At 39.9% G+C, this 15,813-nt stretch overlaps 2 protein-coding genes and 1 pseudogene across 3 annotated transcripts in view; 2 read left to right on the top strand and 1 right to left on the bottom strand.

The window, feature by feature from the left end:
* Nucleotides 1-4,413: 4,413 nt before the first annotated feature.
* Nucleotides 4,414-5,162, top strand: LOC130871861 (ferritin light chain 1-like; annotated as a pseudogene).
* Nucleotides 5,163-5,321: 159 nt separating this feature from the next.
* Nucleotides 5,322-5,663, top strand: LOC130871330 (60S ribosomal protein L36-like; the record flags this gene model as incomplete). The annotated part of the gene is made up of 1 exon (XM_057764679.1): nt 5,322-5,663. A coding segment is annotated over one exon (342 nt), but the record flags the coding sequence as incomplete, so codon positions are not given.
* Nucleotides 5,664-5,837: 174 nt separating this feature from the next.
* Ube2v2 (ubiquitin conjugating enzyme E2 V2) overlaps nt 5,838-15,813 on the bottom strand; it is a 28,545-nt gene continuing 18,569 nt past the window's right edge. The window contains exons 5-6 of one of the 2 annotated variants that reach the window (XM_057765779.1): nt 13,243-13,284; nt 5,838-8,803 (exon numbers count right to left, since the gene is read on the bottom strand). In XM_057765779.1, the coding sequence (XP_057621762.1) occupies nt 8,657-8,803; nt 13,243-13,284 (189 nt within the window). In that variant the 3' untranslated portion in view covers nt 5,838-8,656. The remainder of the gene's footprint in view (nt 8,804-13,242; nt 13,285-15,813) is intronic. The other variant, XM_057765780.1, reaches the window with a different exon arrangement.

The raw sequence follows: 15,813 nt of genomic DNA, 5'->3' as shown, positions 1-15,813 counted from the left end.
GGGGGTTTCTGTCCTCCCACCAGATCCCAACAGCGATTAGGTTCTGAAGAAAATCACACAGAGAGTCTGCATTACTTATAAACTGATTGGCATATTTGCTCAGGCTTCTTATTAGCTCTTGTAGCTTATATTAACCCATTGTTCTTATTTATACTAGCCACATGGCTTGGTACCTTTCATAGCAGGGGCAGGTTACATGTTGCTTCTTCGGTGGTCTGGGCTGGACTGGAGGAATGGGCTTCCTTCTTCCCAGAATACTCCTGTTCTTATCACCCTGCCTCTACTTCCTGTCTGGTTGACCTGTCTATACTTCCTGCCTGGTCAATCAGCATTTATTTAAAACATGATTGACAGAATACAGACAATTCTCCCACACCATATTCATACATGTATGTAACAACAAATAATAGATATAAAAGCTACTGAATTTAAAAGACAGCAAGGGGCATATGGGAATATCTAGAGGGAGAAAAGGGAAGCAGAAATGGTGTAATCCTAGAATCTCAGAAACTAAGAGATAATTTTTAAAGACAATTTTAAGGATTATAGAACTCTATCTTGGGTATTAGAAAAGTATTTACAAGTATATTTATTCATTATGTCTTAAATGTTTAAAAATTCAATTGTAACTAATTCTCTCTCTCTCTCTCTCTCTCTCTCTCTCTCTCTCTCTCTCTCTCTCTCTCTCTCCCTCCCTCCCTCCCTCCCTCCCTCCCTCCTTCCCTCCTAAGTGGGAAGTTAGCTTTAATCTCACTAGTCAAGAGGCAGAGACATGCAGTTTGAGGCCAGCTTGATCTATTAATTTCCAGGCCAGTCAGGGCTATTCAGTAAGACCTTGTCTAAAATACACACACACACACATACACACACACACACACACACACAATCTTAGTATGAGGATGTCCTATTAAAATCTTTGACATTACAACATGAAATTTTTCAATTACTTTGTAATCTACTGTTATGTCCACTTAGGGCTAGGCATGGTAACATATGTCAGTAATCTAAGATCATCTACTGCTAAATAGGTAACTCACAGCCAGCTTGAGTTATATTAAGACCCTGTCTCAAGAAAAAAAAAATCAAAAACTTAGGAAAGAAACCAGCAATCTTTGTTCAACTGTTTCCCTGAACAGTAATTAAAAATCTTCATACAAACTCAATTTTTTTAACTGACCATAAATTTCTGGTTTCTCAAAATGCCAAGTATACATCTTCTTTAGGAGATATTTTAAAAAAAAATCTCTGTATTCTATTTTAAATTTTTTAGTTACATAATGCATACAATTTAATGACTATTTCTTCAGCACGGGAACATGTGCTGGTCTTCATCTGGGAATGAGGTTGAGGGACTGGATTCCATGTGTTGCGTCTCCATTATTTGACTCCTGGAATCCTATAGCCTGGGCTTGCCCCAAGTAGAGTCTTCCCTTTTTTACACTTCTATGCCTGCAACTGTCTGCTCTAGTTCAGGATTTTTGTTTTGTTTGGTTTCTTTTCTCTTTCTCTCATTTTTGGTGGCTCATGTTCTCTAAGCAGTTTTTAGGCCAGACATAACGGAAATATTCACTTTTCTTATATTTTTGACACTTAGGTTCATCAAAGCCTTGCTTCAGATGAACTTGCCTAAGGAATTTAAGTAGCTGTTGTTTACTGCTCTGGTGCAGTTACGCAGTCTTTGTCCAAAAATACTAAATACAAACTTACTCTTCCTAGCACCTTTCCCTTTCATTATGAAACCTTCCCAGCTTGGATCAGTCTAAGTTACATGCAGAGACTTGAGACCAAGTCACCAATCATTTCTTCATGGGGAGGCCCAAGAAGTGAGAAGTACAAGCCATGGGCAGCTGGGGTTCAACCACACCTTTTCCTGACCCACTCAGCAGTGCTAGCATCAAAGATGCTGGTACAGTTATCAACAGAATCTTTAAGACAACAGCCTGCAAGCAGAAATCAACCTTGCTTTTGTGTATAATCTTTACCCAGCTTCTTTTTAAGTAGCTACTTGTTACTGAGACAAAAATAAAACAGATGCCGTTACACCTGTTGGTAACATAGATTACTAAGCAGCTGCTACGTGGGGTTTAGGGAGTTACCCGTTCGAGATAGGACAACTGCTAGTCCTTCCCAGTGAAGAAGGATCTCTTCAGCTTTTATCACTGACTTCATAAACTTGCAAGGGGGACCTATTATGTCAGTATTAAACTACATGTAAAAATTAGGAGCAAAGTCCTTATTTCACAGCTGAGAACTTTTCACTAAGGATATAAACATCACAACGACCAATTTATATCCAACCGTTGAGAAAGTTGTCTCCTCTTCCCACCTCTTGTTCTAGAGACATGTTAGGATTACAGACACATACTAGTGTCCAGCTTTTTAATACAGCTTCTGCAAATTAAAACTCAAGTCATTAGGCTTATTTCTCCAGCCTTCTCAAAATGATTTTTTAAATCATGTAACTCATTCCATGAGTTTCTCAAACTCCTGAATTTTACAAAATGGTTTTGATTTTTACTTCCTTTCTGTATTACCAGTTTTAGTTTTCTTTTCAAAAAATAATTATGCTGTATGTTATCTTCTCAACATTCCACAAATCTTTCTAAACATCCAATATTTTCAGTGTAAGATTTCCTTAGGGCTGAAAAGACAGCTTGGAGAGTAAAGGTACTTGTCCCTAATACAGACGACCTGAGTTCAATTCCTCACATGGTAGGAGAGAATAAACTCCTAAGCTGTTCTCTGACCTCCAGAGCTAGCATGTGTGTACACGAGCACGCACACAAACACACACCCATGCACAAGTACACTGGCACACACCAAATGATACATTTTTGGGGAGAGGGGACACATCCATTCACTCTTTGGCAATGTCAAAGAATATTAACTTTAGAAATCCTATTCCTTTGGATTCCCTGCTTTCAAGTAAAGTCAATATTGAATGAGAGTTAATCACTAATGTTCCTATGGGTTCTATAATACACTGATTACATCTATGTAACATGTACAGCTTTCCAAGATCTTGAGAAATTACAACTAGCCAAAAACTAGTCAAACAGAAGCAGTAAAATTACACTGGTACTTACCAGAAAAGTAAAATAAATGTCTGTTAGATTCTTCCCAACAATAAATATCTTAATTTTGCATGCAAATACCTAAAAAGTACTTACAAAGGAAAAACTAGAAAAGATTCCTTAAATACTTTCCAAAATCCTTTCAAGGCTATATGTATCTTGACAGAGTTTCTTCGTTGCTATGGAGTCAGTCCTGGAACTCTTTCTGTAGACCAGACCGGGCTCGAACTCACAGAGATCCATCTGCCTCTGATTCCTGAGTGCTGGGATTAAAGGTGTGTGATACCATTTTAAATGTACATAAAAATTCACTTAAAAAGCTGACATGATTGTGGCTGGCAATGCCGTCTTTTCTGTGCAATAGAACCTACAAATACAAATGCACTTACTAGAATGACCTAAAGTCATGATCAAACTTTTTAGCAATGTTTCTCTGACAGTTGGTGGAACAGCGTACGCCATCTATCAGTTAGTTGTTGCTGCATTTCCCAAGAAGCAGAACTGACTTCGTCATCCCAGGCTTCACATGGTTCAATTGCATTCAGCGCTTGATGGATCAGGAATTTGATGAGTAACTGAGCTCTTTGGGGATCACTATTTATTGACGTGTACTAACTGTCAGCAATAAAGCAGTCTTTACCATGAAAATAAATAAATGAATAAATAAATAAATAGAAAGCTGATGAGACTGTGGCTGGCAATGCTGTCTTTTCTATGCAATAGAACCTACAAATATAAATGCACTTACTATGGGCTGGAGAGATGGCTCAGAGGTTAAGAACATTGCCTGCTCTTCCAAAGGTCCTGAGTTCAATTCCCAGCAACCACATGGTGGCTCACAACCATCTGTAATGGGGTCTGGTGCCCTCTTCTGGCCTACAGGCATACACACAGACAGAATATTGTATATATAATAAATTAATTAATTAAATAAATAAATATGTGCACTTACTAGAATGACCTAAAGTCATGCTCAAACTTATTAGCAATGTTTTTCAATGGCATGCTCTAAATTTTCAAATAATAATTTTACATGCATTTAGAATATATAACATATATTAGGTAGCTTTAGCACTGAAATTAGTCTACTGGTAAAACAGCTTGGATGGATAAATCAAACTGATTCCCTCTCTATTCGCCTACTCAAATGTTGAGTATGACAGTTTTTTAAAGGATAAAATAAAATTCTAAGTTTTGTTTTCACACCCAGAAGACTAAAATGCCTTTGACCCCCTCCCAATGTTTCTGATACAAAATCCTGGAAAGTTATACACAGATCCCTAGACAAATGCAATAACTTTATTTTAAATTATCAAATAAGAGCAGCCTTCGGAGATCCCGTGGATCTGTCTCTTGCTTCAACAGTGTTTGGACGGAACAGACCCGGGGCCTCCCTTTGTTAGCTTCCACCGCTCCTCATCTGCAGCCGCAGCCTCCGGGACCATCACCTCGCCGCCTTCAGCTCCCAGGACCAGCCAGCACCGTCTCTTTGCGGGTAGCTCCAGACTGCGTCTCAACCATGACCTCCCAAATTCGTCAGAATTATTCCACCGAAGTGGAGGCTGCCGTGAACCGCCTGGTCAACCTGCACCTGCGGGCCTCCTACACCTACCTCTCGCTGGGCTACTATTTTGACCCGGATGACGTGGCTCTGGAGGGTGTAGGCCACTTCTTTCGCGAATTGGCCGAGGAGAAGCGCGAGGGCGCCGAGCGTCTCCTCAAGTTGCAGAACGATCGCAGAGGCCGTGCACTCTTTCAGGATGTGCAGAAGCCATCTCCAGATGAGTGGGGTAAAACCCAGGAGGCCATGGAAGCTGCCCTGGCCTTGGAGAAGAACTTGAACCAGGCCCTCTTGGATCTTCATTCCCTGGGCTCTGCCCGCACAGATCCTCATCTCTGTGACTTCCTTGAAAATCACTTCCTGGATAAGGAGGTGAAGGTCATCAAGAAGATGAGCAACCACCTGACCAACCTCGCAGGTTGGCTACTGGGCCCCAGGCGTCTCTGGGCGAGTACCTCTTTGAGCGGCTCACTCTCAAGCATGACTAGGAGGCCTCTCCTTCCGAGGGGCTCCCACCTCTGCTCTGCACCAGCCCGCCTCAGGACCTTCACTAGAACCTCACAAGAAGCCACTAGACAGCTTTGTAGCGCCCTGGAGCCCCTCTCAAGTCTTGAACCAAGTAAAAATAAAGCCTTTTGAAACAGAAAAAAAAAAATCAAATAAAAACTTATCGCTTCCTGTAGCGGCTGCCATCGGAAAGGAGCAGCCATGGCCGTGCTGGCCCGTGCTACCCCATGGCCGTGGGCCTCAATAAGGGCCACAAGGTGACGAAGAACGTAAGTCAGCCGAGGCACAGCTGGCGGCGCGGGCGCCTCACAAAGCACACCAAGTTCGTGCGGGACATGATCCGGGAGGTGTGCGGCTTCGCGCCCTACGAGCAGTGCGGCACGGAGCTGCTCAAGGTGTTCAAGGACAAGCGCCAGCTCAAGCTCATCAAGAAGCGGGTGGTCACGCGCACACGAGCCAAGAGGAAGCGGGAGGAGCTGAGCAACGTGCTGGCCGCCATGAGGAAGGCGGCCAAGGACTGATCCCCTCCCCGTTCTCAATAAACATTGCTGTGGCGCAAAAAAACAAAACAAAACAAATAAAACTTACCAATTCTGAAAATTATCAACCAAGTAGTTAAAGCCATTCAAGTGTTAAGTGACCTACTAGGGCAAAAATTTTATTTTATAACTTTTATTAACATATACTCAGCCTCAAGGGTCACACCTGAACTCTCTGAAACAAATTTCTATGGTAATTTCCTTGTCTGTTTATACCACAACATTCCTGCAACCCTAGCCACTTTACAAAGGAAAATTTGCTTTAAAACTGATGGCTTCTATTTTAAAGAGGCTCTATTAACCCTTAAATTTCATCAATTATGATATCTTAGATTATCATATATATTGCAACTGTTACATGCATAATGGATTCTGCTTTGGAATCTGTTAACTGAGTCACAGATTTCTGCTAAGGTCCACGATCCCTAACACAAGAAAGGGTTGTTTTATAGGCTGGACTCTGACAACAGACTTGGGCAGACGAGAGGACTTCCACAGTAGCATACAGTGAGGACATGAGGCAAACGTACCAAATCCCAGCCTACAAAAAGCATCCCAACACTTACTAGCTTTCAAGAATCACAAGACACATTTTCAAGGCAGAAAAGATCATACTGATAATGACTCTATACTGTCAGTGCAATTCAACTTAATCTTGAACAGTTAAAATACTAGGCTAATAATTCAGGATAACACTTAAGTCTGTTTTAATAAATTATACATGAAACAAACTGTGTATGTTGTGTTGTTTTGCAATACTTAGAACGTCTTTGAGGGACTGATGAGATGGCTCAATGGTTGAAATGCCTGTCGGGAGATCAGATCCCCAGAACCCACATCAAAATGATAGGTGAGGCTGTAATTCCAGCCTTGGAAAGCAGAGGCAGGGGATCTCTGCAACAAGCTGATTAGCAAGACTAGCTGCATCAGTGAGCTCTGGGTTCACTTAGAAACCCTGTCTCAAATTATAAAGTGAAAGAGTAATTGAGAAAGATTCTTGACAGCAACCTTAAGGCCTCTACATGCACCCACACAAACACAAACACACACACACACGAAGAAAAACATCTTTGATAATTCAACTGTGTTCAAATTGGTGCATTTATGCTGAACATGGTGAACCAGTACTTAGAATGCTCAGACAGGAATACTGCTGCAAGTTTGAGGCCATCATAGGCTACACAGTGATACCGTTTCAAAATACCAGTAACAGTGAAGATGATGTTTAAACAAACTGTCAAGAGTTTAATTAATGCAATGCTGACAAAAAGTTTTAACTTTGAAACAGCTTAAAACACGCCAAGTATGTTTCAAGAAACCTGTTCTTGCTATAAAAGTAACGAATGAAATAGATCGATAATCCACAGCTTACTATTAATACTTTTCCTTGACTTTCTTTATAGGTAAAGTTTGAACATCTAATTTTTTTATTAAAACAATAAATCTTTGTCACCTTGATAAAAGAACAAAAATGAACTTTCAAGTTCAAACATAGGTTTGTTAACGTGAAAGTGAAGTGGAATGGGTAAAATAACTTTTGTTGGTCTTAAAGGATGGGGGAGGGGACCAATGAGATGGCTCAGCAGTGAAGGCACTTGTTCACAAGCATGGTGATCAGAGTTCAACACCAGGAACACACATAAAAGTGGAGGAGAGAACCAACTCCACAAAGGAATCCTCTGACCTCCACAGATGCACACGCATATGTACACACACCCAAATTAAATAACAACTAAAAAAAATGATAGGAAGGAAATGTGTTCAATACATTCAATGTAAATAACCTAAAGTTTCATATAGAAATAAAGATGTTACAAAGAGAAAAGTAATGGATACTTAAATAATTTGTAGTCTATAACTATAAAAATTGCTAAAATGCAAATGTCCTTTTTGACTATTACCTATGATGAAATCAAATTAGAAACGTAACTGGGATACCTCTTTGTGCAAAGAAATTCAACTAAGCATGTAATATGTCAAAGAAAATACTCTGTAAATTCCAACCGCAAGCATATAAAATAGAATAAGTAAAAGATGTGTTTCAATGAAAATCTGTGATATTCTCAATGTTTCTGGTTTTGTTTTGGTTTTGTTTAAAATGCAATCTTATTCACCAGCCCAGGCTGGCCTGGAACTTGCAATCTTTTTGCTTCTGACACCATTATGCCTAGATTAATAATGCCCAATTTTGCCACCTTGATATGGCTACTATAGATAATACCAATGTAACAGAAATAGCACAGTCTGAGGACACATTCCGCATTTTATTTACATTTCAAGACTAACTTTGATCTGAAATCACATATCCATACACCTATTTCCTTTTCGTTGCTTCACTTAAAACCTCTAAGCATGTTTTATTAAACAAAGACTGTAAACAAATATTTATCATGTCTGTTACATGGAACAAACGGGAACAGCTTTTAACAGAGATTCATCAATACCCCAAACATCTTTTTATTATAAATACAGGTATCAAAACAATCCTGAAGCTATTTTGATGCTATAGTAGTCAGCACCCACACCCGCACCGCTTCGAGTTAACACAACTGTGACTACTCATTATACCTGCTACTTTAAACAGTTCTGTAGTCTAAGCATGAATAAAGCATGCCATTTCTGCTCTTCCTTCTTGAGACTTTATTGTTCAGAAAGACAAAGGTTTCCACTGCCACCTGACACTCCTTTGCCGTGCTTTTGTCTTGAAAACCTGAATTCAATTTTGAAGACTTCAGGCTCATGTCTACATGACAGTGCTTTAAGAAGAGAAAGAAAACTTGTGCCGCACTTCTCCTGTTACCTGAAAACATAATAGGTGCACATATATTAAATATATTCTTGCAAATGTCCAGGTCATGTTTACCAGCTGGAATTCTTTTACTTAATGTGTGGGTATTTTGCATGGTGATATTTAATCAAGACATTAACATGAGTAGAAGGCTGTTGATTTAAGACAAGTTTGAGATCCACTAAACTCAGTTGTTGTATGTTTGTCCTTCCGGTGGTTGTGGAAGCTTCATATTTTCTTTGGACATCATTAGACGTCTTAGCTCTTGGAGGACAACTTTAATGCTATAGGAATTTTGCCATTTTGCTAATACTGGTATGCTTCGTGCATCCACCTGAGAGGGGAGGAAAAGAGGGACAATTAATTACCAAAGTACTGCAGAACCGTAGCTAAACATAGTGGAGCAAATCAGAGTAGAGAAAAGATCACAAGGTCAAGCCAGCCTGGGATAGACATGGAAATCCTGTTTCACAGTAAACAAAATTAATAATAGTACTACTGATGATAATGTACTATTATGTACCAATATTTTAAATAAACCTTAACAAGAATGCTATACTATGACATTTCAGATTTAAAATGTATACTGTAATGCTAAGGCTCATAATTAATAATTTAAAATAATATATTTTAAAAATATTCTTTAACAAGAAAAGCTTTAACAAGATTTTCTAAAAATTTAAATTTTAAAATTTATTTTCTGTACTTTACAATAAACATACAGCAATCTTATTAGCAGAGCTATCATATGCATACAAACACTGTATTAAATAACTACTTTGTAAACATTTATAAACCTTCTTGATGATTAACATGAGTAGAAGGTTGTTGATTTAAGACAAATTTTAGATCTACTAACACTGGTCAGAATACTCCTTTCTATTTCCAATAAAACTCAAAAGGAAGAAACAATTTAAACTACTTCTACATGTAGACAACATGATCTTATACAAAGACAACTCAAAGAATAGCATTAAAGAACCTACTGGGAGTCCAGGAATGATGGTGTACACCTTTAATGCCAGCCACTCAGGAGGAGGAGGCAGGCGGATCTCTGTGAGTTGGAGGCCAACCTGGCCTATACACTGAGTTCCAGGCCACCCAAGAATGCATAGTGAAATCATGTCTCAAACACATGATGAGAGGAACAAGAAGGGGTACAGGGGAAAAAGGAGAAAGAGGAAAAGCGGGGTAGGAGAGAGGATGAGGGAGAGATAGAAAGGGAAGACAGAGAGAGGAGAGGGGAGGACAAGAGGGAGAGAGAGAGGGGGAAGAAACTACTGGAGCTAGTATGTTCATAGTATCCATGATTTTAAAAAAGTTCTATCTTTATCTACTTGTAATGAATCTAAAAACTAAAATTAAGAAATTTACAGGAGGGGATGGTAGATGAGAACATGAGGAAATAGAATAGTCAAGGGGGGGGAGAGAAGGACTGGAGAGCAATGAAAGAGACACCTTGATACAGAGAGCCACTATGGGGTTAGGGAGAAACCTGGTGCTAGAGAAATTTCCAAGAATCCCCAAGGGTGACCCAAGCTAAGACTCCTAGCAATAGTGGAAAGGATGCCTGAACTGGCCTAACCCTGTAGTCAGAGCGGTGAATACCCCAACTCTCATCAGAGCCTTCATCCAGTAACTGATGGAACCAGTTGCAAAGATCCACAACCAAGCATGAGGCCGAGCTCCAGGAATCCAATCAAAGAGAGGGAGGAGAGAATATATGAGCAAGAGAGGTCAAGTTCATGATGGAGACATCTTCAGACAGCTAAACCAATTTTGTAGAACCTCATAAACTCTAGACTGACAACTATGCAGTCTCCATGGGACCTAACTAGGCCCTCCATATGTGGGAGACAGTGGTGAAGCTTGGAATATCTAAGAGGCCCCTGGCAGTAGGACCAGGGTCTATCCCTGATGCATGAGATAGCTTGTTAGAGCCCAATCCCTATAGCAGGATGCCATGCTCAGCCTTAATGCAGGGGGAGAGGCCTGGTCCTGTCCCAACTTAATGTGCCAGACTTTGTTGACTCCCCATAGGAGTCCTTACCCACTGGGATGAGTAAATGGGGGATGGGTTGCAGTGGGGTAGGGCAGGTGGGAGGAGGGGTGGGGGAAGGGGGGAATAACAGTGGTTGGAATGTGAGATGACTTGGGGAGGGAGGGAGGGAGGGAGGGAGGGAGGGAGGGAGGGAGGGAGGGAGGGAGGGAGGGAATTAACTAAGTTACAATAGTAGGATCAAAAATAATAAGAACTGTGCAGCAGGAACTGAAATATTACTGAGAGAAAGAAAGGCCTAAATATGGATCAGTGAGCAGTGAGCTTGGCCAGCTGCTGGCTTCTAGGCAGCTTAGTAAGCTGATATGGAAGCTTGTCATGGAGCAGCTATGCACATGACCTATCCACTCTTCTAGGCAGGTCAGGATTCGAACCTAGCCACTAATACCTATGCACACGATCAGATTCCTCACTTACGTTGTACCAGTCTTCCTTGTAACATAGTAGGGCTTGATGAAGAGAAGCCTTGGTGTTCAGTAAACAAACCTGCAGAACTGTAGTCTAATATCTGGAGAACAATGTAGACAGTATATAGTGGAGATTTTAAATATTCACTAAGAGTTTTCAGGGGGGGGATGGACTACATAGATGTCACACATGAAATATTTTTTTTAAAAAAAAAAGCCTTCAATGTATCTTAATACAAATTTATTTTACCCAAAACAATACTATACGACCATTTTAAGAATAACTAAAATATCTCCTATAGCACAGAAAGAGGGAGGAAGGGAGGGAGGGAGGGAGGGAGGGAGGGAGGGAGGGAGGGAGGGAGGGAGGGAGGGAGGGAGGGAGGGAGGGAGGGAGGGTACTGGGAAGAAAGAGAAGGAAGAGGACCAGTGGGGAGGGGAATGGAGAACAAGAGTGATGATTAATGAAATCCACTGAGGGCTACCTAAAAACATTGAGTAAAAAAAAAAAAAAGACTGCAAGATGAGAATTATGAAAAAATTGAAGCCATGCATATTAAGATGCTGTAAAGAAATAACAAGGTAACATTCTTGCCACTTGCATGTATATATATACAACTGTCCTTTTCTTAAATGTCCAAGTCTCTCCCTCAACATCAATGCTTGACTCTTCAATTAAAAATCTTTTCTTAGTAAATTGAGCTTCACACCAACTCATCCTGAAATTCTACTCTGTGACCCAAGTCAAGAATGCTAGGCCTCGCACTGGGGAGATGGCTCAGTCAGTCACATGATTACCAGGCAAGCTCAAGGACTTGAGTTAATTCCTAACATGGAAACCAAAAAGCTAGGCAGTGTGCGCCTGTACCCACCACAGGGGTGCAGAGCTGAAAGACACCAGACTAGCCAAATCAGCAAACCCAATTCAGTAAAAGGTTCAGAACAACTGAAGATGATGCCAAATGACAGCCTCTGCTTCTCTGAACAAACACGTTCACACAAACACAACCAATCGCCTCCCAAACATTAAAAGATGAGACTGCCAGAAGCATCTGAGGAGTCTATGAAAAGCAATTCTCAAGGCTCAACAGTCAGCGCATTAAGCTGCTTTTAAGACTGACTTTTTAAATTGTGTAAGTGAAAGAGAGAGCAACACGTGCACGCACACAAGTGCAAGGGTGTGTGTATGTGCACGCATGTACGCACACACGGGCACATGCATGCATGATGACTATAAATGTCCTTGTAGTGCAGATAACATCAGATCCTCTGGAACTGAAAATGAAGGAGGTTGCTGAGTAGGCCCTCTGGAAAAGCAATACACATGCTTGTGCTGGACTGTTTATATGGCAACTTGACAGCAGCTGGGATCATCAGAGAAGGTATCTTAATCAAGAAAATACTTCCAGAGGTGCCTGTATGCAAGCCTGTGGGACATTTTCTTGAGAGATGACTATGTGAGAAGGAACAATTCACTGTGGGTAGTGTCATCCCTGGCCTGATGGTCCTAGGTGAAATAAGAGAGCAGGCTAAGAAACAAGCCAGTAAACCCTAGTCCTCCATGGCCTCTGTACAGCTCCTGCCTCAGGCTTTTCCTCCAAAGATGGACTGTGCTCCTACTTCCAGCTTCCTGCCATCAATAACTCACTCCCTTATACTGTGTCTCTTGAAGAAACTGAAACTTCCCTAGTGACCTGTATACCAAAATTCTGAAATAATAGTTTTCTTGACTGTTGCTTAGCTATTTGGCTTTATTCTTTCAACTTATATGTACCTTTCAATTCTTTGTTTATGGCCAGAGACTACCTTGTATTTAGCAAGTACTCCCAATGGAGAACTTAGGAATCTTTCCCCAAACTTTAGGTGAGGTGGGACAATCATGACATTGAGGAGTATATCACTTTAAAGACTAGTCCAATATCTTAAACCACTCTCTTGCCTGAGATCTAGGTTGAGGTAAATCAACTCTGGAGTGACTTCCACAGAGGAAAACCCATTCAGCACCACATTTTGGATCCAAAACCCATTAGAAATGGCCTCTCCGATGGCACATGCTATGGAGCTTTCTATTCCTTTTCCTCTTTAAGGCACATTCTGTCACACCTGCAATCTCATGGATAGGGAACCCTGCTCATCTCTTGGCCAACACATTGTTTTCACAGCCTCAAACTTTTCTCCTGCTGAGACCCTCTCATTTCTATAACTAGCAGTCATATTAACTAGCTACACAATTATCTAGAAGACAAATCTCTTGGTGTGTGGCTGTGAGAATTTCTAGATTGGGTTAAAAGAGGTGGAGAGACCTACCCTAAATGTGGGTGGCACCATTCCATGGGCTGAGGTCCTGAGCTGAATAAAAAGGAGAAAAAAGAGATGAATGCCAACATTTATCTCTGCTTCCTACCTGTGATGTGACTAGCTGCCTAATGCTTAAGTTCCCTACCTTACTTGAGCTTTCTTGACTGTGTCTCTCAAACTAAAGGTCAAAATAAAATCTTTCTCCCCTAAGTAGTTTGGTCAATATGGCAGTTTGAAAGACCAAAATAAAATATTTAATCACCACCAGTTAGTGGAACTCTTTGGGAAGAATGGAAGGTGTGGCCTTGTTGGAGGGGGTATATCACTGGGAGTGGGCTTTAACATTTCAAAAGCCCATGCCAGTTTGTCTCTCCCTACAGATCAGATGTAAAGCACTCAGTACTGATCCAGTACCATGAAAGCCATGAACTCACCCACGAAAACTGTTAAGCCCCAAATTAAATGCTTCCTTTCCTAAGAGTTGACTTGTCACGATGACTCATCATATCAACAGAACAGTAAGACAGGAATGGGGGACTCTAAAGTTTAAGTCTATAGGGTTTTATTTCATGAGAGTTTAAGAACCCAGCTATTTTGTATATCTAATGTTTTAAAGAACTAATAACAAAATATGCAATATGCTTTGTCTACTCAGAAAGCCCAACCCATGGGAAACTGAAGAAATACAGAACAAGGCAATACATGTCTACTTCTAGCAGGAGCCCAGTAAGCATATATCTCAACTGTAAATACAGCACAGGCCAGTAGTGCAATACTGTAGAACTCATTTAGAGCTGGAGCATCCTGAGGTTTACTGTCCTTCTTTTTCACACTGCTTTTCTTTTAGATACAAAAGAGAATATACAGAATATAATTTAACCTAATTATAAGTTGGAAATTTTGGAAACTAGACCTGAAGATAGAATTACAGAAGAAATTTCCATGTGTAGGGGTGTCTTTCTGTTGATTAGCTCTTGAACAGGAAATTCTATCATCCTGCTTGTTTAGCAGGCTCCCCCTTTTGACTTTTCAGCTTTTACTAGCTCTTCTCAATAATGTTTAGGTTAATTCATCTCCTCAACACATGAACTTTCAATGTTGTTTCTAGTAAGTTGTATCTTTATCATTGCAAGTCCAAGTTTAGAATTAAGGATTGCTTACTACTATGGTCAAATCAGTAGCCTAAGGAAAGAAGAAGAAGAAAAAAAAAAAAACTGGCATGCTAAATCTAAACAAACTTTAGGAAGTCACCTGGTCTATTTTTAGGTCTAACTGTGAATATGTACAAATTGTGTATGTGTACTTACATATGTATAATTATTAAAAACACACTGGCTTCTGTTTCATGTAAACTGAAACCACTCAATTAACCCAAGTTCTTTTTAGCTCAAAAGATGTTTTGTTGTGCACAGGGTCTCATGTGGCCCAAGCTAGTTTTAAACTTGCTATGTAGCTGAGGAAAACCTTGAATTTCTTTAAGTGTCTGGATCTCCAGGTGCTAGGAGTATAGGCATCTGCCACCACATACCCAGCTAAAATCCTTCTGTTTAAAGATATATATTCGGTATATGAATATATGAGAGCTTGAGAGCATCAACAGTGTACATGTAAGGAAGGACTGAGTAATACGTTCTACGTTATTTCTGTTGCTGTGCTTGTTTATAGAAGTTTCTAGCCATTTCTCTCTCTAGTCTCCTGCTCTCAACATGCCTTAGGAGTGCTAGAATTACAGATTTGAACCAGAATTTTTTTCTTAAATGTGGGTTACAAGAATCAAACTCTGGTCATCTGTATTGAGCTAGAAATGCTTTTAGCTACTGAGCCATCTCACTGCCCATTCCCCAATCCGTCTACTCAAATTTTAAGCAAATTAATTCAAATTTGTCAGTAGAAAAAAAAAGAATGTCTCCAGGACTTAACAAATATTTTGCCTATGCTTATTTTACAACTGTTAGATATTAAAATAAAATGTCCAATGTTTTGTTTAAGATTCACCTACTTGGGTGTTTATTAAAATTACTTAGTAGAAAAAATATTTTTCAATTTAAAATTTGCATTTAGGGGCTAGAGAGATGCTCAGCAGATACTGGCTGTTCTTGGAAAAAATCAGGATTAATTCTAGTGTAAGAAACATTAAATACTAGTCTTCTGTCAAATACTGCAAAACTTAGTCTATAACAAAGAATTCAAATCTTTTTATACCTTCCATCTTTATGAAAATATTTTAATGTCCCCACACACACACCTGACAAAATCTTTATTTACACAAACACTATGCAGCAGTCTCAGAGATTTAATCGGCCTACTCCTTCCATTTTCCTTTATTTCCTTTGCTCTAATTTCAAATAGCTCTAATTATTCAGTCATACTTTGAGTACTGGGATGAGTATGCAAGTTTTCCCTTCATTACTGGTATTTTTGTAAGTCTCTATGATAAACATAAGTATTTCAACTTTTCTTTTTTTTTTTTTTTAATTGAAACAAATGGATCAAAAAGCAAAGTTTCCAAAGCTGACTGAAGTTCATTTAACCACTTCCTGGTTGAGCTTTAGTTAATGAAACTGAAAGTAAAATGTGAGT

The sequence above is a fragment of the Chionomys nivalis genome, chromosome 3 (genome assembly GCF_950005125.1).
Source record: "Chionomys nivalis chromosome 3, mChiNiv1.1, whole genome shotgun sequence".
NCBI lineage: Eukaryota > Metazoa > Chordata > Mammalia > Rodentia > Cricetidae > Chionomys > Chionomys nivalis.
This window is presented reverse-complemented; position numbering and strand designations above follow the sequence as displayed.